We start from the raw sequence: 24,553 nt of genomic DNA on the forward strand, positions 1-24,553 counted from the left end.
GAAGAAGCCTTGAGAGATTGGAATCCTGAGAAGAAAAGCTGGGGGCATGAGCTTTACCCTTTCCTCTCCCAAATGTTTTCCCTCTAGGGCAGGGCAGCCCAACTTTTCGTTCCAAGTGGGTCACAAGTGTACTTCGACATGGAACCTGTGGGCCACACATTGCCTTGTTGCACAGGGGAGAGCAAGCCCAAAATGTGATGCCCTCCCTGCCCTCCCAAAGTAATATGCCAGTTTTGGGAAGGAGGCAAGCAGCTCTGGCTGAGTGCTAGAGCCCTCTCCCACCTTCTTCCCAAAGCTGGGAAAGCACTAACCACGCTTTGGGAAGGAGGCAGGACCACCACTCCAGGACCCTGACAGAGCCCTCATGTCTTTGGGACAAATACTGGACCCTGTTCTAGGGAATATTTCCTAAAACTTCAATTTCCACCAGTTAATTCTGCACAAATAGAAAAGAAGGGGAAAAACCAGGCAGTGTTTACACAGTAGTGCTAGGCACCAACCTTCCTAACAAAAACAAGTATTTTGAACATGCAGTTATTGTACTGTTTGTAACGCAATGGTTCTGTTTGCCTGTGAACTTTGGATGTACATTAATAAGCAGTGATAAGTGATGGCAGGATCCCAAATATGAGGTAGCATTTGCTAAGGGGATTACACCAACCAAAACCTCTCACAGTGGCAGAAGTCGTTCTCTGGGATCAATGAAACAGAACAGACTGTTCTTTGCAGTGTTACTCAATTTCCCCCAGCACGAGTGCCTGAATAAACTGTTTAAAACAGGCAATTTCTAAACTACAAACACTAGAGCTAAGAATAAGCGTCAACTCTTCAGAGCCAGGAAACTGAACAACACATACTGTATCTCTAAAGGAGCATTAATATCAATCTCTAGTTTTCTGATATCCCAGCGGTTCAGGGAACTTGAATTAGTAGAATCTTTTCAGTAAATAGGCAAAAGTAATGGGAGCATGCTGGCACCAGGATCACAAACCACAACTAACTGTTTCAGTTTGAGTAATTGAATGTGTTGTTGACAACTAAGAAAAAGATGTGTGAAACCTTTGAAACCACAACTTTTATTAATTGATAGAAATAGTACAAATTTAATTCAGCTGCAATTTACTCTCCTCTGAAACAACCAAAAAGTTCCCCTTCCTGGGTGGCTACATCGTCAACTCCTGGGGGGAAAAACAGAAAAAAAAGAGAATTAGAAACTCTGTTTTCCCATAGGTGATGGGATGTGGAAGTGCTGGGTATTTTACCAGTGGGAAACTGGCCGACTGTTCATCTATCCTGCACAGCCAGATGACCTTGGGGGGGCTATTGTTATGGCTGCCTGAGAATTAAGATGGAGAGGATGCAGAACACAGCAGGCGTAACTCTAGCAGCAAGATAAAGTAATCAGATGAGGACAGGCAAATAAGTGCCTGGTTCCCAAGTAGTTGCCTAGGATATAACATTGAGAACTGATGCATTTATGTTCCCAAAGGACAGACAAATCTGCACTAGATGTTTCAAGTGGTTTCCACTGAGAAGATTTGTCCTGCCTCCTGGAACCTTGGGAACTGCACTTCTGTGACGAAGCCAACTGACACCAACCAGACACTTCTCAGAAATTTTGCAAAGCTAAACCATGGCAGTTAAATCTGTTTGTATGGTATACCTGATACATTTGATCTTATGCATTAGAGCAGTTTTGTGTACAGTACCCACTGACCCACACACGCCTATAAGCAGTTGCTGATGTTCCATTGTTCAACATACATATACCCTGCTCAAGATCACAATAAAAAAATATCATTGGAAAAACGGTTTCATAGTAAATGTCATCTGTAAATCCAGTTGTCCAAGGCACACTGTTGCAAACGAATCTTAGTAAATACTAAGCTATGTTTAGATAAACTTGAAAACATAGGTGTTAAAATGCATTGTGTTGCATTTGACTTTTCCAGGCATCCTTTCAATGCTGAGGCACCGTATTTTTCGCCCTATAGGATGCACTTTTCCCCCTCCAAAAATGAAGCGTGCAGCTTCGGCATTGCTCTGGCACCCGTTCTGGGGGCTGGGGGAAATATTTTTTTCCCTTTATCCCCCCCCCCCCGCCAAATCTAGGTGCGTCCTATAGGGCGAAAAATACTGTAGTTAAATGTTATAGTCACCGATGAAAAGCAGCTGCAGTGGGGCAAGAGATAGAAAACAATGCATTTCCAAGAAATGGATTAATCTGGTGGTGAAGTGATGACATAAAATGGCCATGAACTTTTTGCCATCCGTTCTCCAGGCTCTGGGTCCATGGGCCCTATGATAAATGTCACTCAAGCAGGAACTTACCATAATAGCGTTTACAATATCGTTACTGTTGTTCTTCAGGGCGCGAACGGCTTTTGCCCGGGAAACATTCGCTTGGGACATCACTAATTCGATGTCTTTCACCTCGACACCAGTCTCGTCAACCTGGATGGGGAAAGATAATGTCTCAGGACAGTTGTTCAAGTAGGAGAGAAATGGCATGGATCTTTAAAAGTTAAGGATCCATTCAACCTAAGGTTTACACAAAAGCCACAAGATAAAGCAGGCACAGTGAACCCCAAATTATTGTTAAAAGAGTCCCTGGTAAACTTGAAAAACTCACCTGCGCTTTCAAATAGAACGGAAGAATAGATTGAAACAGATAGAACTCTTAGAACTCTAACCCCACAGCTTGATTTGGGCTCTGTGTCTGCCCACACCAAAGAGCCAATAAAATGCAAGCCTGGAATGGTAATGAATTTCTTTTGACAACTGCCCCTGCCTGTTAGGCAGCTAAATGTATGCCAGTTCATTCCACAAGAGGACGTTTTCTAAGTCCAGTGCAAGTACAATCATAGTCACTGGTATTCTGTGTAAGACATCCATGATCATTAATAGAATGTTTGTATCAAAAATGCATCCTCAGTGCCCATGTCACTCCTGCTACCTGCCAATATCTGTGAGAAGAGAGCAGCTGGCTCTATTATTTCTATAAGGTAAAGGTAAAGGTACCCCTGCCCGTACGGGCCAGTCTTGACACTCTAGGGTTGTGCGCTCATCTCACTCTAGAGGCCGGGAGCCAGCGCTGTCTGCAGACACTTCCGGGTCACGTGGCCAGCGTGACGAAGCTGCTCTGGCGAACCGGCACCAGAGCAGCACACAGAAATGCCGTTTACCTTCCCGCTATAAAGCGGTACCTATTTATCTGCTTGCACTTAAGGGTGCTTTTGAACTGCTAGGTGGGCAGGAGCTGGGACCGAAGGACGGGAGCTCACCCAGCCGCGGGGATTCGAACCGTCGACCATGCGATCGGCAAGTCCTAGGCACTGAGGTTTTACCCACAGCGCCACCCGGGTCCCATTATTTCTATAAGTGACACCAATTACAATAGTTTGGGGGCAGGAGAACCTAAGCAGATTGCTCATTGGGAATATGATCAGGTTCCCCTCCCCAAATTCAAACAGGAAGCTGGGATGATGGTAAACAAGAGACTGGGTGCATAACAACTCTCCATGACCGAAGCAGGTAAGAAAAAGCTGGGTGTGTGCACTGGTTTCACACTAGCCTGGTTTGAATATAATGCTGAATTATGGTTTATTAATCCATGTCTTAGCATAATGAGCAACAGTTTATCAATACATGGCTTAGCATAATGTGAGAACTCTGTCCACTATAAGCAAACCATAATCTGAAGCCACAGTATATTGTTGGGTTATGGCATTATGCGGGAACTTACAATTATGCCTTAACCATGGATGGTCTGGCCACTCCATCCCAAACAAAGGCACAAATCAAGAAGAGCTGGAAAACAAACCAACCTTTGGAGAAACAAATCATGGCTTGGAGATATGTGTGTTGAAGGCCACTGAGGCACTTGTAGGGATTTTAAAAGGAGGAGAAAACTTCAATGAAATATGCAATCTGTTTGGTATGCACCTGCGGATACGAAGGAAGCTGAAAGCTCACAAGACGAAGGCAGGGTGTTGGTTGGTTAGTGCAGGCTGCCCTATAGGGCCACTAAGAATAATGAGACCACATGGAGCACTGAGCTGTACCCTTCATACCCACCTGAAGAACCATACTCTCCCCACATCAGAAATCAAGAAACTCCTGATGAGCAGGAGAAGCTCTTCCTGTCTCATTCACCAAGGCAGACATTAAAAAGACCAACAGCTCTGAGTTGGCCATGAGTGCCAGTTTCAAGGCTGAAATTACTTATACAGAAAGTACGTGGCATACCTCTTCCTCTTCACTCTCCTCTTGTACAGTGGGAGTCTGTGTGTTTTCCTGAATGTTTGAAACGGCTTCTCCTTGCACTTTGAATTTCTCTGCAGCAGCCAGCTGTGCTTGCTGTGAGAGATCTTCAATCTGTTAGAGATGGGTGAGAAAGAGAGGTCAGTGAGGCTGTTGCAACTGAAGTAAGTAAGCAAGCAAGCCACACAGAACAGAATGGAGGACTCTACAAGCACTACTGACAAGAACGACCAGCATTTCCAGATATAGACCCCCCCGCTTCCCACTCCAATTTTAGAACTCTTCTCCCATTCCAGTGGCAGAGAAACTACATAGTGCAACTGTCCTGTTCTTCAAATTGCAAGGCCCCAAAGTCTAACTAGACATTCCTGAGCTTAGCTCACCTTTGCTTCACCGAATACTATATAGGTATCTGATGCAGGACTTTTGTAGACATCGGGCTTGGTGATGACAAACAGGATGTTCTTGGATTTCCGGATTGTAACCCTGGTTACACCTGTGACTTGACGAAGGCCAAGCTTAGACATTGCCTTAAAAGCAAAGGAGAAATAATGTTTTGGGTGGGTGGGTGAAGCAGCCACCGAGTATGAGAGCTAAACTAGTCATGGCAAGAACCTGGCTCTTTGGTTTATAGAAAGTATTTCTAACAGTGCTAAAGCTACTCCAGTAGTGCAGCGGGCATTTTTTCCTCATTTGATTAACAAAACAAAAAACCTTTCCCCAAAAGCAAAACCAGAACTAGTATCCATTCCTAGCTGTGTCACTAACTCTTACAGAATATTTACTCAAAACAAAACTTCTCAAAATACAAAAACAACAACCAAAAAACCCAACCAATTACTTTGTGTGTTTGGGGGATGCACGTTTGTTTTTGTAGTTTATGAACAGGGTTGGGAGAAAAGCCTAGAGGAATGGGCCCATGCCTAACTATGTAGTTTCCCTTGAGTTACTTCTCTCCTCCTTCGCTGCTTCTGTGAATGAAGGATAACATTTCAGAGAAAGAACAAATAGGAACATAAATCAATCCCTTTTGCTGGTTGCAATAAAATAGGCTCTGGAAGAACATCCCAAGGAGTATGCTAAAATGATTATAGGTAAGTAATTGGGGATAAAATGCTTGAGTAGCTATTTCCTCCCCAGGCTGAATCAGCAAAACATCAGTCATTTCCAATCAACTTCATTTCACCTTCCGTGCTTTCTTTTCACTCCGACTCTGTTTTGCTTTGCTAACTGGTTCTTCATCTATTTCAGCTGCTGCTGCAAGCTGCAAATAAAAAGACCCAAAATGGAGTTAAAGGGATGCCCAGCAGAAAGTCCCCCTCCCCAAATACACTTTCTGACTGAAGATTTATTATGCCCTCTTTCTACAATGGAAACGAGAGAACAGTTTTATACGCACATGCCCATCTACCCTACCAGTCCTCCAAATCCAAGCAGGGAGGGCCAGGTATTTGCAAAGCATGCCAAAGAAATCACTCCACTCCCATGTACTAGCATAAATTCATATACTGAAGTACATTATCTATGTGCCAAGTTAGGACCACAAGAGCACACAGAAAGGTGTTCCTTGTGGTTGTCCCATGATGTTAGAATTCTCTTCCCCTGGAGACTCACCAACCAAAGCCTATGTGCCTTACAGAAGCAATCTTAACTGATGACCAGATATAGAATAACGTTCAAAAACCACAGTTGACTAACAATGCAAATAAAACAGCGCTAAGTAGTGAGCAAGCTTTGGCACTCTTCACAATTGTTATTCAACTTGGATTAAGCAAAACCAAAAGGCTTACTATCCAGAGAAAAGGCTGGAACAGAAAAACCCAAAGATCTCACAGCAATGGCTGTTCTCCATATTTTGAAAATAAGTCCAGCATAATTCAGTAATTGCTTCCTTTTATATTTTAAAAATACAAAGGAATAGTCCTTGCTGTTTCTATGTCCCAGTAGGACCTGAAATGTTTTGCTCTTACAATGCCCTTCAATCCATCATAAGATGTCACAAACTGTAGACTTTGCGAGCTTTTTCACCACAGCAACTTTCCTCTTGCCTTTCACTATTTCAATTATAATCCAGATTGAACAAAAATTACGGAGAATTGAAAAAAGTGTACATTTAACAATACTTGCTGTTTGTTATTCTTGTGTAATTTGCTTCTTTGTTTGCTTTTTCAAACTTGGGATTTTAAACACAGAATTTCAGACTGTGTACTCACCACCTACTGGTCAGAAGGCAAGCCATCCTAGGACAAGGATGCTTGTTAAAGTATGTGTGGCTGAACAAAGCACACACAGTAAATGGGTGTGCTAAGCATCCTGGGGTGTGGTTTTTTGCACATTGGTAGCTCTTCAACCTCACAGGTTTTGTGGCCCTGCCCCGGATGCCAATTAAATGCAGCCCAGTTATTTGCTTCTCACCTCTGTCCGATGTGTTGTGGCATGCGTAGGGTCATGTTCTTCAAGTTCTGGCACTGACTCATCGCTGTCAGATTCTGTTCCAGACCCTGCAAATACAAATGTGTGCAATCTTTTTTTTCCATTTTGGCTTCAGCTGGGTGTGGCAGAGAAGCCCAGGGGAAACATGAAAGGCTTTGCCAACTTGATCATGCAGATTTTATCTCCCTTTTATTGTGATAATGCACATCAAGAAACTCATACCAATCCAGAAAAGTCACAATTATCTAGTGGCAGAGGCATTTATTCCCAATACAGGTAGCAAAGCAAACGACACAGAAAGAATGCAACCTACAGACAAATGACTTTGGAATGGAAGTGCTGTATGTTATCATTTTTTAAAAAATGTTTAACAGGCCATTGTATTTTAATATTTTGTTGGAAGCTGCCCAGAGTGGCTGGGGAAGATGGGCAGGGTATAAATAATAAATTATTATTGGCTATAATATTTGTAGCAATAGAGGTGCTTTGAGCTTTGCTCAGCCTGGGCTTCAAGACAGTGCATATAAAACACTAGCTCTTTCAAAGATTAATTCAGGTCACTGCCTTCAGATATTACTACTAGAAATAGGTCTGTGTGTATGGGAAAAGGTGAGGCAAAAAGACTTTTAAAGTTTTAAGAGTTTCAGCTAAAAACAAATATCTGGGAAAGTGTGGGTATTCTAGGCATGCTAATATTAGTTGTAGTGTATGAAGAGAAAAGTTCCTGGGGGAAGGATCTTGTTTACATTTTTAGGATTGAGATACCACTTCTACATGTAGGAGAATTAGCAGCTGAGCTCTGGCTTAATTCAATGGTTTGCGATTAGGAATGTGTTCCAGACTTGCATACTCTCTGCAGTTATGTCTTTCCCTTCCATGATTTGTGATTATGTCTCAATTGTGCTATCTCTAAGTAGGGTTAGTCAGGATAGTTATGAGATGATGGGTCTTTATAGTGTGCTGGGTGTCATGGCAAACTGTAGTTATTGCAAAACATGGAAAGGAAGTAGAATGCCCAATGGGGGGAGGGGAGGGAGCTGGAAGTTGAGGAGCCCATAGCACATTCCCAATGACTCAATTTAACTTTGCGAATTCCTCGGCTTTTTAAAATAACAAAACAACACAGATTTTAAAAGCTCAGTTCTGAAATAGTGGCCTGGATATGCTTCACCTCAAGAACCTAGAATGAAGTTCACCGCTGTCTTTTCGAATGATACCCACCCTTGTCCTTTTAGGGCTAAGTGACTGTGATGTAAATGGGAGGGAAAAAATGACTGACCAACAATTGTGAAAGGAACAAAATATATCTATAGAACACATTTCCTAGAACAAGTACAACTATTTTCTCACTTGCCAATGAACTCAGCTAATTCTAGTTTATGTAATACTCTAGCATCTTTCCCAATACAGTGGAACCTCAGTTTTTGAACGTTTCGGAAGCCAAACGCCGAAAACCCGGAAGTAAATGCTTCCATTTTCGAATGCGCCTCAGAAGTTGAATGGCTTCTGCAGCGTGTTTTTCCATTTTTACCATTGACTTTGCTGACAGCCCTTTCATTTTTGAACGTTTCGGAAGTTGAATGGACTTCTGGAACGGATTACGTTTGAAAACAGAGGTTCCACTGTATTTGCATATGCACCAGACCACACTGGTAGCTAGGCAAAGCCTCACTTATTCTTCAATTTAGGCAGATGTTTGATTTTAACAAATAGCATGCATCTTGTTTAATGTGTCTTTAATAGAGAACTACTGCCAACATAAAAAAGTACATTTCTGTGTAACCCCACCCCCTAGTGCAAGTAGAAATACAGACAAAGCACAACTGAAGTGGATAGTGGACACTGCAATTTCTTCCAGAGTCTGGATAAAACATTACACAAGAGTTGGCAACACATGCTAAATCTATGAACATCTCACTTAAAGCACTTTTAATTAACAAGATATACTAGATGTCCAATCACAAGCCAAGTACTAGGATTGGAGACAGGACTGCTACAGTGCTACAGAAAACAAAGCTGTGATTAGGGTTTCTAGGTTAGTGCTATTCCAGAAATACCAGCCAAGGCAACATTGATGTCACACCCTCAATAAGACATTCACAACATGCTGAGCATGTGAAGTGACTCTCTCATTTGTGCCGTACATTCTTGTGCGCAAGTCTCGATTCCAACACAAAAGGAGTTTTCAATTGGCTCTGACCACAACTGGTTACAGCTCAGCTTGGACTTACTTTGGCTTCACGTCTAAATACTACTTTTCTAGACTAACAAACAAAGCAAGGAGCCCAAGGGAGGAAACTTGGGACCCCTTGCCCATACAGACAGGTTAGTATTCAGTGAGCAGTCTGTGATATCCATGCACACAGCAAACCAAGGAGGCAAATACCCTTATCATTCTTCAGGACAGGCTGTTTGGCAGGAGGAGGAAGAGGAGCAGGAGGAGCAGTTGCTGGGGCCTCAGCAAGGGCCACAGCTTGTTTGGGAGAGAAATCCACCAGGATTGGCTGCAGAGGTTGCTCCCCAGCAGGCACCTCTGGAGGGATCAAAGGCGGCAACTCATCGTCTTCAATGACAGCAGAGACAGGGGTGGGGGGTTTGGGTGGTACTTCAGATGCTAGACCAGATGCAGGTGAAACTGGTGATGGCTTAGGAAGCACAGCAAAGGGAGTTAGCTTTTTTACAGGGGAAGTAGGAGGTGGCACAGGGGAAGCAGGCTGAGTGAGACTGCTTGTAGCTGTGGCAGAAACAGAAAGATCAGCAGGTGCAAGAGGCAAAGGTGTTGTTTTTTGTGGAGGTGCCTTATCCCCAGCAGAGCTGACAGGGACCTGGGACACATCCATGGGCAAGGCAGCAGAGCCAAAAGGGACAGAAGAGGCAGGGGTCACCAGAGAAAGAGGGGCAGGAGTGCTTGGGGTGGCAGAGGATGTAGAAGCAGCCAGTGGGGAAGTGGTGGCCACAGTGCCAGGAGCAGAGACAACAGGTGACACTGGGGAGGCTCCTGAGCCAGAAGCAGAAACAACAGGAGACTTAGGGGAAGCAGTGGGGGTCACAGATACAGAGGAGTCTACAGAAGGGCCTTTGGGGCCAGCTGCAGAAGTTACAGGGAGAACTGGAGGGGCCACTGAGGGAGCTGTTGAGGGTACAGGGCTAGAGGCAGGCACACCTGGGGAGACAGGGGGAACTAAGGGCTCAGGTGTAGCTGCCAAAGGAGAAGCAGGTTTTGCAACAGGCACTGCGGGTGCCAAAGGGGTCGGAGCAGGCACTGTTGGGGCCACAAGAGGAGTTACAGGGGCAGGTGTAGGACCAGAAGGAGGCCCTGCTGGGGCCGCAGGGCCAGGTGTAGGTGTCAAAGGAGATGCAGGTTTTTCAGGAGGCACTGGCTTAGAAACAAGCCCTGCTGGGCCCACAGGAGGTGCCAGAGGAGCCGCCACAGGCTGGGATGAAGAAGGAGAAGGTTTCATTGCTGAGCCTGTGGGGGCCAGTGGCTTAGGAAGGGTCCCTGCTGGGGAAACAGGACCAGAAGTAGGTGACAAAGGCGAAGTAGGTTTCACAGGTGGCACTGCAGGTGGAACTGGCTTAGAAGCAACCCCTTCTGGTACTGCAGGATGTGCCAAAGACCCAGATGGGGGCACCAAAGGAGGAACCACAGGTCCAGAAGCAGGTTTCAGGGGTGGCCCTGTGGAGGGAAGTGGTCTAGGAGGGACCACTGCTGGGGCCACAGGTCCAGAAGTAGGGCTCAAAGGACTAGATGCTGGCCCTGCTGGGGTGACAGGACTAGATACAGGCACTTCTGTTGGGGCCATAGGAACCGGCCCTGCTGAGGCCAAAGGACAGGAAGCAAGAGCCCCAGGAACAGAGACAGGTGCCAGAAGAGGAGCCATGGGATGAAAAGCCACAGGGCAAGAAGCAGCAGATGCCATAGGTGGAACTGTAGGTGCCACTTGTTTGGATGCAGGTACTTTTGCAACCACAGGAGGGGTTACGGAGCCAGAAACAGGTGCCAGAGGAGGAGGCACAGCTTCGGCAAGAGGTGCCCCAGGTCTAGGGGGAGGTCCTCCTGGGGCCACAGAGCTAGAAGCAGAAACAGAAGGGGAATCGGGTTTCACAGGTGGCACTGCAGATGCCAATGATCTAGGAAGAGACCCTGCTGGGGCCACAGGTCCAGGAGGGGGTGCCGAAGGACTAGAAGCAGGCCCTGCTGTGGTTAAAGGACCAGGTGCAGGTGCTGATGGAGGTGGTGGTTTCACAGCCAGCACTGCAAGTGCTTGTGGCTTAGATGCAACGTCTGATGCAACTATAGGAGGAGTTACACATCCAGAAGGAGGTGGCAGAGGAGGAGCCATGGGACTAGAGGCAGATGCCCCTGGAGTCACAGGGCCAGGAGGAGGAGCCACAGGATCAGAGGTTGGTGGCAAAGGAGAAGCTGCGGGTGCCAGTGGTTGAGGAACGACTCCCACTGGAGCATCAGAAGATATAGGTCCTGAAGCAGTAGCCAAAGGAGGAGTCACAGGACTAGAAGTAGGCCCTGCTGGGGTTACAGTGGCAGAAGGAGAGGCCAGAACAGGGGCCACAGGCTGAGAAGCAGGCAGAGCTGAGGTTAGAGGGCCAGAAGTAGGTGCAGGAGATTCACGTTTCACTGTTGGTACTGCAGGTGCCAACAGAATAGGAGCAGGTACTCCTTGGGAGACAGGAGGGGAAATAGAACCAGAAACAGGTGTCAAAACAGGAGTCACAGACTTAGAAACAGGTGATACGGGACAAGAAGCAGACCCCACTAGGGCCACAGGGCCAGGAACAGGTGGTGAAGCAGAAGCAGGTTTCACAGATGGCCCTGCAGGTAGCAGGGGTGCATGGGCAGGCCCTGCTGGAGCCACAAACGCAGGGCTAGAAACAGGTGCCAAAACAGGAGCCGCAGGCCCAGAAGCAGGTTTCACAGGTGGCCCTGCAGGTATCAGTTGTCTAGGAGCAGGCACTGCTGGGGACAAAGGAGGGGCACCAGGGCACACCACAGAAGCCAAGGGGCAGGAAGCAGGTGCTGCAGGGCCAGCTATAGGTGCCAAAGGAGGAGTCACAGGGTGGCAAGCAGATCCCACAGGTGGCCCTGGGGGTGCCACAGGACTAGATGCTGGCACTGAAGAGGCTGCAGAGCCTTGAGTAGTCACTGCAAGGGGTAGAGGAGAAAGAGGTGCTGTAACAGAATTATTGGGTCTTGAAGGAGAAGCAGGTGATATCATAGTGCTATGAGGCTTTGGGACTGTGGGACTGACAGGAGAGCTGAGAGGAACTGTGCTTGATACCACAGGGAGAACAGTGGGTCCAAGGACCAGAGGAGGAGAAACAGGAGCAACTGGGAGAATGAAAGGAGCTGGAATAGGACATGATGGCACCTGAGGAACTGGGCCTGCAGATGTTGCCAGTGGTGGGCTCACAGGGGTAGCTGGATGAGCTGAACTAAGAGACCCAGAGGAAATTACTGAGACTGGGGCAGAAGCTACAGGCCCTACTGCAATGCTGGGAGACAAGGGGCTAACTTTTTGTGCAGCATCAGCCAGATCCGGAGGCTTCAGGGGAGAGGAAGGAATCTGGGTCACCACAGCTGGGACACTAGGAGGCAAGGCTGAGCCAGGAGAGACTGACATTGGGAAGGAGGAGGAAGGAGGAGCCACAAAGGAGAAAAGCTGCCCAGGTGAGGCAGCAAGGTCAGTAGGTGCTAGTGGAGTACTGGAAAGACAGAGTCCAGCAAGGGGATAGTTAGCATCATGGGATGAAGAGGGAGGGAGGGCAGCGCTAGATACAGAGGAGCCGGAAACAGCAGCTAAAGGAGAGAAAAAGTGAATCAATGATGAAAACATGGAGAAGAAAAAATGAATTATCTACAGCCACCCACATGGAAATGCATCTCAGTTACCTGTGAGGTAGAAATTGCTGTAGCCGCTGTCAGAAAAAAAGTATCACAGTGTTTGTATGCCCCACCCCATTAACTAAGGCTCTTTGTATAGTGCCAATATTCCGCTGGAGGACATGTGCAGGATCAAGTCTTTTGAAAACATGTGACAGTGCACAGGCAAGCCCGACATACTTGTCACCACTCTCACTGGATGTCTCACTACATATCCAACTCTATTATCCAGATATCTGGTTGGGCACCCTCAACACATGCTATCAATAGAAACTCAATTATAGAGGAGAAAACAACTAGTTCAAGAAACAAGTTGCAAAGTCTTACAAGTGCTGACATTTAATCTTCCATGTTGTGTCCGGGTACACAGATTTGAAAAGGACAATATACCAGTCTGCCGCCGCTTGAAAACTGCTTTGTAGTACATGTTCCATTTAAATGGCAATGACTCCTATATGACCCAAGTTAATCTGGTTGCAGAAATGAAGCTTGGGAACATGGTTTTTCACCTACCCTGAGGTTAGGCCAATGTATAAGCAGGGGCGATCAAAGCAAGATCTTCACACAAGTCGCATGTAATTTCAAGGTATAGCCACTGGCATCCCAGGAACCACAAAATGCCAGTATTCTTTGAAACAGATACTGAGACAGCAATGCAAGGTATCACAGAACTGTTCACACCAATTCTGTGTGCCTGTCAACAGCAAGCACCCACAGAAAAAAAATCAAACCCTCCCTCTGGTAATCTAGATGGCAGATCAGTCCATAATACATTTCCTTACATTACTAACTTTGCTAGCTCCAGAGAGAAGTTTGTATTCTACACAGTAACTTGTATATGATCTATGTCAGCTGAAGAGCGAAGAATAGAACTCAGGAGTGTGACTTTAACTACTTTAACCAAGTCTTTTTTTGCTAAATACTATGGTTAATGTAACTGCATCAACACATCACAGCAAAATGTTGTTAAGGAGACATACATAGGGACTAACAGCAAATACCTGGTGCTGGAATAGGAAGCTGAGAAAAACAGGCTGCAGGTGCTTCAGAGGCACCAGCAAAAGGGTTTGGAGTGGCAGGAGCTAAATGAGCAAGAGCAATAGGTTATTAACGACAAACCAATAAGCTTGGGGCTAGAACCATCTAGAAGGTTCTATTCTCTTGGCTTAGTCAAAATGACAAATTAAGTCTACTGGGAACTGCCTATCCCTGAACTAAGATGCCTTCAACTTCAGGCTTGGCATAATTCAAACCTAAATGGGACATGTAAGCTACAACTTACACAGCTAGCATCCACCCAAACTTTTAAAGCATGAGTCACTCAGTGATGTTTCATCAAAGCGTTAAATGGTGGATTAACTAATCTTAAATTATATGTGTGGCCTGAGAATAGGTAGCTGCATTAGGAATCTGCAAGTCTACTCTGATGAGCAGAAACTGCTTTAAATGAAGCCAGAAGCACACCGCTCAGTGAGATCATGCAGGGAAGAGGAGCCCAGCACATGTTATATTAATGTTGACTGCATGGGACAGACGTCCGCTATCACATGCAATTTAAGCAGAAGGATCTTAGAATTCCAGAAACAGGAATTTAAGAGCTACTTCCGTAACACTGGGATTGACCTTCATAAGGGCAGTAAAAAACAAAATGGCTATAATACAACATGATAAAAAGATTCTGAGGGGATCAATGGTCCCTTTTTTGTACTCATCAGCTAGACTAGGAGATGAGTAAAAAATGCTGAGAATTCCCTCAAATCATGGGCTGCATCACTTCATAGCAGGACTGGGACAACCAGAATTCAAGGCACAGATTTAGCAGAAAGGTGATGAAAATGCCAGATTGAGTAAGTGCTCAGACCACACTAACACCAATTCACGACTTCAAGATTTTCCTTATTTCCAAGCTTTCCAGTAAGAATGCTAGGAGCCTCAGTTCAATGAGCGAGCTGGCTTCAATAATCATAACTGTCTCTCAGGAATGAGTTACTAAACAGTCCTTAACTGTAGATTCTAGGTCATGTTTCTACTAAGCAGATGAAGAAAAGAAGGCAAAGGAATCACTATATAATTTGTGTTGGTCACTGAACTTTAAATGGTGACTTGTCTACAGTTACCCACTACTGTGCATCAGTTCTTGGGAAAATAGGTATACAACGGGAGAGCAAAATAATGGAATGAAGATTTTCTCTCTCTCTCTCACCCCCCCCCAAAAAAAAGTTAAACAAGGAAGGGGCAAGAACTACATGTAACCAGAAAGTTATAAGATTCATGCTAAGAAAGCTGAACCATTTCTTAAAATTACGGTAAACTATGACATTTTAGATAAAACATGATCTAGCCTTAAAAAGTACCATCAAAGTGCAGGCATTCAAACTAATAGTCATTCTAAAGGATGGCGTTTAACCCAGGGGTAGGCAACCTAAGGCCCGGGGGGGGGGCCGGATGCAGCCCAATTGCCTTCTCAATACGGCCCACGGACAGTCCGGGAATCAGCATGTTTTTATATGAGTAGAATGTGTGCTTTTATTTAAAATGCATCTCTGGGTTATTTGTAGGGCATAGGAATTCGTTCATCCCCCCCCCAAAAAATATATCCAGCCCACCACATGGTTTGAGGGACGGTGGACCGGCCCACGGCTGAAAAAGGTTGCTGACCCTTGGTTCAACCTTTACGGTGGCTCACCATCCCCCGTCCCGCAAAAAAGCAGTAATAAATCATCGTCATCATCTGAAACTTGAGATATGACATTTCCCCTAGGTCTACTGTAAATTATATACCACAAGTAGTAGACCCAGGGACATCACAAGCAAACCATAGAAACGCTTTCTTAGGAAGACCTGCATACCATACTTAACAGCTGTTAACTCTTGCAGTAGTGTATTTAATCAGCAGAAATGTATGTTTCAAGTATCTACATTTACTTATTTCTTTCACCAGCAGGAAACAAGATCTCAGCTTAAACAAAGCTGGCAGTTCTGGAGCCCTGATTCATTATAGGGTTTTTTTTTAAATAAAAAAATTCATTTTAAAAATTAAAATGAAGTGAGTTCAATCCCATCTTGCTGTTTTAACTTGAAACCTACCTGATGGCTCCAGAGCAGTCCCAGCCTGAGAACCCTTGCCTGCCACCTCAGGATTCTTGGTGGCAACTGGTTTGGACTCCTCAGTTGTCTGCATCACTTCCATGGGGACCCCAGGAACTGGGGGTAGAGTTACTGAAATAGTGTCAACTGTTCAGATACCGCTCAGGAAACCCAACAGTCTGCACATGCCTCATGAGGTGATTAGCAATCAGTAGCATCCAAAATTGGGGAAAAATGTGAGTTATCCTCAGCAGCCCAAAGACAAATGGCACCAGGACTAATAAAAACCTTAATGTATGAAGCATTATAGAGATAATCTACTCCGGAGAGGAAACTGGCAATTAAAGTTATGTTTCCTAGCCATCATGAGGATGTGGTGTCATCACTCTGACAGTCGTAACTCAGCTGACATCAGCTTCTGAATGTTAGTACTGATGTTTCAAATGCCGATCTGGGCCAAGTTTACTGCGTCACAGTGGTCATGCATGCAACCACTTCATAATGGGATAAAACGGATGGAAGTCAGTACAGGTTTTTGTTTTTTTAATGTAGTTACCACTAGCAGAGGAAGCAGTTAAAAATCTTCCCTGTTTGTATCACATTAGTAGCCAGTGCCTTTGAGGGCAGAAGGGCATATTCATGCACCAGACTGTGGTAAATATGAACAAGAATGGATGATGTACTGGATTTAGAACTAGTTGTATCAGTTCTTCTGTCTCCTCCTATCTTGCTTCTACATTCAGTGTGGGTGGCTCTGGAAAAGCTGCTGTGCATCTTCTTTGCCACTTCTTATACCCAAGAACCAGCAGCAAAGCTTGACTGGAGCAAAGCAAAATCTATTTGCTGTGGCCCAATAATCTCCTCACAGAATTCTGTCTAGTATGTCACACACTTTGCCAATATCAACACTGGCACTTACAGCCACCTCTTCTCTGCAACACAGGTGCCTTGGCATAACTTTCTAATGGGCCAGAATAAAAGCTTAAAAGCAGTGCAGACTTTGCTAAGATTTGGTAGGCTATTCAACACCACGACATCCACAATATGGACAGGCAGACATTTTCTGTTTGCTTCAGAAAAAAACTGCTCCATTCTATACAGCTCCATTTATTTATCCAACCGAACTTGTGTTTCCTCCCTGTCTAAGAGAAACTCTCACACCCCTTGGACAGAAGTCATCGCATTTACCAGTCATGCAGTGTACAGCATCCCCATGCATAGGTGTGTGTATAGGAGAGACCCAGTCACAAAGTCATGCAGTGTTCCCTAAGCGGCAAGGCAGAAATGTAGCATACAAGGAGACCTGGTTCTCTGCTAACCAGCATCCATGATACCTTCAAGACAGATAATTGGAGACACGATACACAGGGAAGGTTTAGAGTTAGAATGTCCCAAGTAAGAAGGATGCACGTGCACACAAACACACACTTCAGAATACAATTTTTAAATGCAGTATCAGCTGAAAATTCTACTCCACTAGCATGACGCACTTTCACATCAACACATCCATCAGCTGTGTTATTGCCAAGTTTAGGATGCTTGGTAAATGCCAAATTATGTTGTAATCTTTTGGCTTGCAGTCACAAAACGATGATTCCCTGCTCTGTGCTTAAGATAGGAAGTGTTAGTGAGTGGATTAGAAAGTTATCCACTTGACATCTAGTAGGTTTCAAATAAACAGATTTAAATTCCTTCCTAGTCTGAGGTCCCCATTTCAGTCACACCAGAGTCACCACCTCTCCAGCCTTAAACAGTGGTCACCACCAATTTGCAAAAAGAAACATGTGTCACAAAGTAATGATGGATGATCATAAGCTTAACATCCCAATTCCCAACTGTCTCACACAGGTTTAGAAATATGAAGAGGTTGTATCCTTTGGTTCTTACTAAGCCACCTGCCTCCTTCTTCCTGAAGAATTCTTACACATCAAGCCATTTGTTAACATGGAAGTATGATTGGGAAACAAACCATGTATGGATCTTCTAAAACACAGTTTACTCCAGCACAAAAGGCCAAAAAGAAGAAAACCTTCCCAAGTCATTAAGCAAGTATCTAGAATTTGACCTAGGTTAAGATCCTCATTTCACTAATGTTTCATCTAGTAATCACCCAATGTTAGCATACACACAAAAATCAGATACTGTTGTTAGTAGTTTTAGCATTTTGTAGTCTAAAAACCTTCAAAATGTGGTGGGATAGCAGTGTTTATCCAGCTTGTGATTCACGTCAAGCATGCTACTGCCATGTTCCAGAGAGAGACCATGCAACTCATCCAACGTGGAGGAGACTAAACGTGGTAAGAGCACAAGAGGACAATTTCAAAGTATTTATCTCAATTTCTTCAAAGTCATGATAACGTTTATATGGCAAGTTCCAAGTATTTTCCACACATTGTCTCATTAATCCTTACAGCAACATTGTAAGGGCAGCCAGGATTATTATCCCCATACTGCAGATGGGGGGCTGAAGTTTAGAGATATAGTATCTCAGATATTGGCTTTTCGAAGGCTACACAGAAAGCTCACGGCAGGTGTAAGACTCGAACCAAGCTTTTTAAAGTGCAACTTACACATGACCTCTTTTACCATGCATTTCTATGCATGTCTACTCAAATGAAGCCCTACTGAGCTCAATAGGACTTATTCCCTGGTAAATGTGCAAGACTGCAGTCCTAGACTCTTAGCCACTCTGCCACAATAGCCCTCAATTATTTGCAAGTTCTACCCTTCACAAATGGTTTTACCTGCTTTGTTAAACTGGCTGACTGGACGAGTTTCAGGATTCTTTCTGAAAGTGTATTAGTCATCCAAGGCACTAACCTGTCTCAGCATGAGGCTGTGGCAGCTCATGTTCTGTTGCTGGAACAGTTTCTGTGGCTTCACCAGGCATTTCTGGGAGAAGGGAAGTAAAATTCAGTCAATTTTTCTACAGAATTAGTGTAAATCATTACAGGGTATCTAACCAAAATCTTGCTTCTCTACAACCAGACTATCATGGTAAGCTACATATGAACAAATTGAATCACTTCCTAGAGAATGAACACTGCTGCCAAGCACAATTTGTTCTAGGTAGTCACACAGACAAAAAATACATGCATTTAAAAACTTTTGTCTGTCAAATTACTTAACTTTCACCAGCCCCGATTTCTGAACTAAATGCATAGAAAACCATATCCACTGAAGGACTATTGATACAACTGCAGGAGATCTGCCCAACTTCTGTATCCATAATCAACTTTCATCCCTGAATGTTTACCAATGGGTTAAAAGCTTTTATTCCCTTCTACCCTCACCTAACCAAGTTGTATGGCAAGCAAGATTGGCATTATTACTATCAGCCATGATACCTAAATTAACCATCCATGTTCAATGGCAGCATCACAGACTATGGTGAGAAACAGAAAAGTCCTGTACTCCAAATAAAAACATCTGGTTGGCTACTGTTGGAAAAAGAGCACAGGCTTAGGTAGGCCTTTGGTCTGATCCAGCAAGGCACCTACAGTGGTACCTCTGGATGCCAACGGGATCCGTTCCGGAGCCCCGTTCGCATCCTGAAGCAAATGTAACATGCGATTGCGCATGTCGCCACTTCTGACATCATTTTGAGTGTCTGCGCATGTGGCAAGACCCGGAAGTAATGCGCACTGTTACTTCCGTGTCGCTGCGGAGCGCAACCCGAAAATATTCATCCCGAAGCCACTTCAACCCAAGGTATGACTGTATTTGCTTTGCTACAACTCCACCCTACAACCGTCATGTACCCAAACTATGGATCTGTACAGCGAGATCTTCCATTCACTCGCATGCGGGACCTTCCTTAGCCGCGCACTTCCTCCTTGACAGGCATAATATGCATCCCAACAGAAATAGTTTAAGTGAACGGTGGGACAAACCTCAGCTCCCTTCATTTCACCAGGCGCTTAAGCCTGTGCCCCAACACGCACAGCCACCAACCCACTCAATGCCAACCTTCCTGGAACCCTCCTAAACAGCAACTACCCTTCTTGGAGGAGCGCTAGGAGAGCACCCCCTCCGAGCGGAAGGCCGGAGCCCCGCTTCCCCGTTCCTGGCAGACCCTGCTGCCCAGAGTGACACCCCTATTCAAGTGGGGAGGGGGTGGCAAGGCGGCAGGTGCGGCCCAGGGTCCTCCAGGCGTCGACCTCCAAGCTCCACGGCTGAGGGTCGAGTCCAAGCGGGGCGGGTGGAGAGCCGGGCCTCCCTCCAAAATGTCTTTCCGTCCCCCTCGGCTCTCCCTCCCAGTCTTCCTTCCCTTCAGGGCCTCCTGCCCCCGTCTGCCTACGAGCGGAAGGCCTTTCCCGAAGGCCCGCCGAGGCCCTACAACTCGGGCGCAGCGGCCTATTCGCGGAACCGCCGCTCGGCCCCGGAGCCCTGCGCTCGACCCGCCCGCCAGCGCCGCATCTTTCCCCGCCTCGAGCCCCTGAGCGGCCCGAGGCCGCCCCGGCTTCGGGAGCTTCCCGCCTGCCCTGTCAGGGGGCTCGCCGAGGAGGATGGCGGCGGATGCAAACGGGGGGAACTTACTGTACAGGACGAGCCGGGCGCAAGATGGAGGCAGAAAGAGAGCGAGAGGAGGAGGGAGGGCGACTTCCGGTCTGAGCAGGAATGGCTTCCGGGTCCCCGCGGGGCTGCCCCATGCGCTGCTCTATGGTTCCGTGCGCTCCTCTCGCTGCTGCTTTTGCTGCCTTCCAGCCCTGCTCTGCCTTTAGCATAAGCTGCAGTAAACACGAGCGCAAAGCCCTGCAATAATTCGCTGCCAGATAATGACATAAGGACTGTCATCACCCGGAACCAGGAAAAAGGACGTTGGATAAACTTAGAATGAGAAATTCTTTTTGTAATAAATCTATATTTATGCAATTAGTGTAATACTAATGAAATATTAAGAGATGTTGGAAAGGAAGAAACTGGCTTTTGCAGAAAGGTTAAATATGGTTAATATTTAGAATTTCTAGACATTTGAGGATAAGATAAAATTAATGAAATTAATGTAAAAAATGAAGTGGCTGAGTAATAAGGTGAAATAAGAAGTTGCAAGAATGGTTTGATTATAAATGAAAATATGAAGTAATATTATATGAGGACATATAATTAAGGGTAAGATAAGAGGGTATGAATTTGCTGAATAAATTTTTAAATGGAATGCAAAGAGGGAGGTGAGAGGAAGTCAGGAAAATAAGTAAAAGAATGGTAGAAATTGAAGGGAGGGATTTTTATTTGTATTTTTCTTTTCTTTTTTGTTTTGTTCCTGTTTTTATGTGGAATTTTTGGTTTTGCTGTTTTTCTGTCTTTATTGCTTGTTGTTATGTCTTTTTGTTGTTGTTTTTTGTAACCTTTTTTCTTGTTAAAATTTAATAAAAATATTATTTTAAAAAAATAAAAATTCGCTGCCAGAAAGCAGGATATTCCAGCGCGGTGATCCTCAAACTATACTGAAAATAGCCACACTTGTTTTGTGTGGCACACAAAAAGGGGAAGGGAACCGCAACTGACAATCGGACGAGACTTTTAAGAATGTGTTTTTGAGCTTGCTTTCCCCTCCTTCCTCCGCTTCCATTCTCTTCGTGTGTCGTTGCCGTTTTGGATTGTGATCTTCAGGACAGAGAACTTTTGTGTTTTGGCTAAGCTGCGCTGCGAGCTATTTTGACTAAAACGGCACTATTTAAATGCTGAAAATAATCAAAATAATAGACTAACCATGTTTCATGGGCCACTGATGTGCTGTAGTAGGACTGCTGGTTTGCGTGGCTATAGCCAGGGGGCGGGGGGGGGCAGCTGCTCCCCAAATCAATAAAATAAACTAACAAAAATAATATTTTTTTAAAAGAAATATATTGGGGGTTTTCGCTGTTAGTCATATTCCCGAATACAGTACTTCAACTTCTTCTCAGTTGTCAGCCCGCTGACCATCAGCAAATCTTTTTTTGCCTGTGCATCCATATTTTTCACTAAAACCTTAGTTTCACTTTTATTTAAGACCTGCAACTTCTCCATATTTCCTTATTTCCTCCAATAACTTAGGTACTGTAAACTTGTCAATGGTTCTTCTACAGAAAACACCACATCACCTGCAAAGGCTTTTATCTTATAATTCTGGTGGCCCATCCATATTCCCGTTAAAGGTAAAGGGACCCCTGACCATTAAGTCCAGTCGTGGCCGACTCTGGGGTTGTGGCGCTCATCTCGCTTTACTGGCCGAGGGAGCCGGCATACGGCTTCTGGGTCATGTGGCCAGCATGACTAAGCCCCTTCTGGCGAACCAGAGCAGCGCGCGGAAACGCCATTTACCTTCCCGCCGGAGCGGTACCTATTTATCTACTTGCACTTTGACGTGCTTTTGAACTGCTAGGTTGGCAGGAGCAGGGACTGAGCCATGGGAGCTCATCCCGTCACGGGGATTCGAACCGCCAACCTTCTGATCAGCAAGTCCTAGGCTCTGTGGTTTAACCCACAACGCCACCCACGTCCCTTTAGGTCAGAATTATTTCTTACTCTCCGCACCACCACCTCTAAGGCTTATATAGATTGGAGCAGTGATGGGGGTATCCTTGCCTTGTCCCCTTCTATATCTTACATTTTTTTCCTAGCCTACATTGCAGGGCTGTTGTGAGGATAACAATTGGTGGCAGGGAGAACCATGAAGGCCACCTTGAGCTCCTGGGAGGAAAGTGGGCTAGGAATGTCATAATAAATGATAAGAGGGGAGAGAAAAGGGGAAGACAGGGGAAGTGTGTGGAGGAGCTGAGCTCTCTGGAGAAGACTGGCAGGGTCAATTTACAGAGAGTCAAGGCTGTTCAGGGGACCCCAGAACTCACACTCTGCCCCCAGGAAACCAAGAGAAAGGGAAGGAATCCTACTTACAGTCTGCACATTTCTTCCAGGAAAAATTCCCACCCTCCTCTCTAAACTAGCTAACTATCTAAAATGCCCACTCAAGCCTAACTCTGACCCCACCCCACCCCAGCCCTATGCCTACCCCTACCCCTACCCCTACACCTAACCATAAGTACTCCTCTATGTACAAAATAAATACAAATTATATACAAAATAGGCACAAATGAAAAATAAAGAACAAAAAGTAAAAATATTAAAGAACAATAAAATAAAAATATTAAAATAAAGAACAATAAAATTAAAAATTAAAAGAATAAAATAATATCAATCAAATAAAAGTAACGAATGAAATAAAAGTCAAAATGAGAAAATAACAATTCACTAATCCTCCACCTTATCTCTGCCACCCGCCACTAACTCCTCTCTCTCCTCCACTCGCCTCACTACTAACCCACAATGGCCACCTGCAAGTCAGTGGCTTTTAAGGGAGAATCAAGAGATGTCACAAAGGAGGGCAGGTCCTTGTCACCGTGGCAACCCTCCCACCTGGACCTGGCCCCATCTGAGTGGTGATGCTCCTCTGTCAGAACTTGGAGGCACCTGCAGCTGGGCTGCATCTTCATTTCACATCCTTCTTCCTGCAGCCCCATTTCCAAAGGGAGACCATCCCCACATCCTTCAAGGCAGGCTAGGGGTCTCCATAGCGCAGGATTAGACCATCTGCTTTGCATGCAGGTCTTCTGTCCTGGGCAGTATCTCTGGGGGGGGGGGCTGGGAATGTGTGTCCCCCAAATGAAACCCTGGAGAACTGCTGCTGGTCAGTGCAGGCTAGTTGAAGGATATTGAGCAGCTGGAAGGTGAGCAGAGGAAGGCAACCAGGATGATGAAGGGTCTGGAAACCAAGCCTGATGAGGAACGGTTGAGGCAGTTAGAAACCAAGACTGATCCATATTATAGATATGGAAGATAACATTAAACGAAACTGTGAGTGTAAAAAAAAAGGAAAAAGGAAGGGAAACTCTGTTTTGTCTGTTGACTCTCAGGAAAGGAAAACTTGTCTCTGTCATGGGCTGTGTGAGTTTCAGCTGCTCTGCTGTGCCTTACCCCCTGTATCAGAGGACCTTGGTAGTAGTGGCTGAGCTGCTCCCTAGAAACTAACAGCCAGGAGGAAAAAACTTGCCCTCCTCATGGGCTACAAAAGTTCCAGTTGTGAAAGTTCCACTCCCTTGTCTGGGCTCTGCTGCCTAGTAGGAGGTAGTAGAGAGCTGGCACCAGGATAGACAAAGGACAAAGGCAGCATATGTTGCCTGGATGATCCTGGTACCCTATGGGCCTGGTGTGGTTTCTGTTCCAGATACTCTGAATGAGGTTGTATTATGATGATCTTTTGTAAACTGATTTGAGAGCCTCCTGGGTCTGTAAAATGTGAAATAAGTATTCTACAAATACAAATAAAAGCTAATCGTCTCATATGTTAGGGACCACTTTGTGAGATAGAGATAGAGGAAGTTCTTTCTTGAGTTGGTAGGTTAAATACATATACTAAGGATTTGCAGTAAACAGTGGTACCTCGGGTTACATACGCTTCAGGTTACACACCCCGCTAATTCAGAAATAGTGCTTCAGGTTAAGAACTTTGCTTCAGGATAAGAACAGAAATCGGGCTCCGGCGGCGCGGCAGCAGCAGGAGGTCCCATTAGCTAAAGTGGTGCTTCAGGTTAAGAACAGTTTCAGGCTAAGTACAGACCTCCAAAAATGAAGGGGAAATGTGTGTGCGTCCTATGGGGCGAATGCAGGCTTTTGCTGAAGCCTGGAGAGCGAGAGGGGTCGGTGCGCACTCTCCAGGCTTCAGGAAGCTATCCGCAAGCCTGGGGAGCCCGTGGGAGTTCCCGCAGGGCTCCCTAGGCTTGCAGATAGCAGCCTGTTCTGGGGGCTGGGGTCGGGGGACGCTTGGGCTTCCCCCGCCCCAGCCCCGCACCTGGGGGGGAAATAATTTTTTTCTTTATTCCCCCCAAAAAACTA

General features: G+C 45.4%; 2 protein-coding genes across 15 annotated transcripts in view; one reads left to right on the top strand and one right to left on the bottom strand.

The window, feature by feature from the left end:
* Positions 1-24,553, top strand: part of ADCY6 (adenylate cyclase 6) — a 934,310-nt gene that overhangs the window by 388,080 nt on the left and 521,677 nt on the right. The window lies entirely within an intron of this gene.
* On the bottom strand, positions 1,057-20,445 carry NACA (nascent polypeptide associated complex subunit alpha). Of its 14 annotated transcripts, none has more exons than XM_083484316.1 (11): positions 20,222-20,374; positions 18,503-18,574; positions 15,683-15,799; positions 13,597-13,677; positions 9,083-12,511; positions 6,679-6,764; positions 5,450-5,527; positions 4,647-4,793; positions 4,249-4,377; positions 2,332-2,454; positions 1,057-1,178 (listed from the first exon to the last, which is right to left on the bottom strand). In XM_083484316.1, exons 2-11 carry the CDS (start codon positions 18,570-18,572, stop codon positions 1,164-1,166), a joined length of 4,275 nt encoding a protein of 1,424 aa, XP_083340442.1. In that variant the 5' UTR covers positions 18,573-18,574; positions 20,222-20,374; the 3' UTR covers positions 1,057-1,163. The 14 variants fall into 14 exon arrangements, with proteins under 14 accessions (XP_083340442.1, XP_083340436.1, XP_083340448.1 ...); XM_083484310.1 differs by having other exon boundaries at positions 15,683-15,814; XM_083484322.1 differs by having other exon boundaries at positions 9,083-11,857; positions 20,222-20,373.

This window comes from Podarcis liolepis (genome assembly GCF_965112155.1).
Source record: "Podarcis liolepis genome assembly, chromosome: 2".
NCBI classification, from domain to species: Eukaryota; Metazoa; Chordata; class Lepidosauria; order Squamata; family Lacertidae; genus Podarcis; species Podarcis liolepis.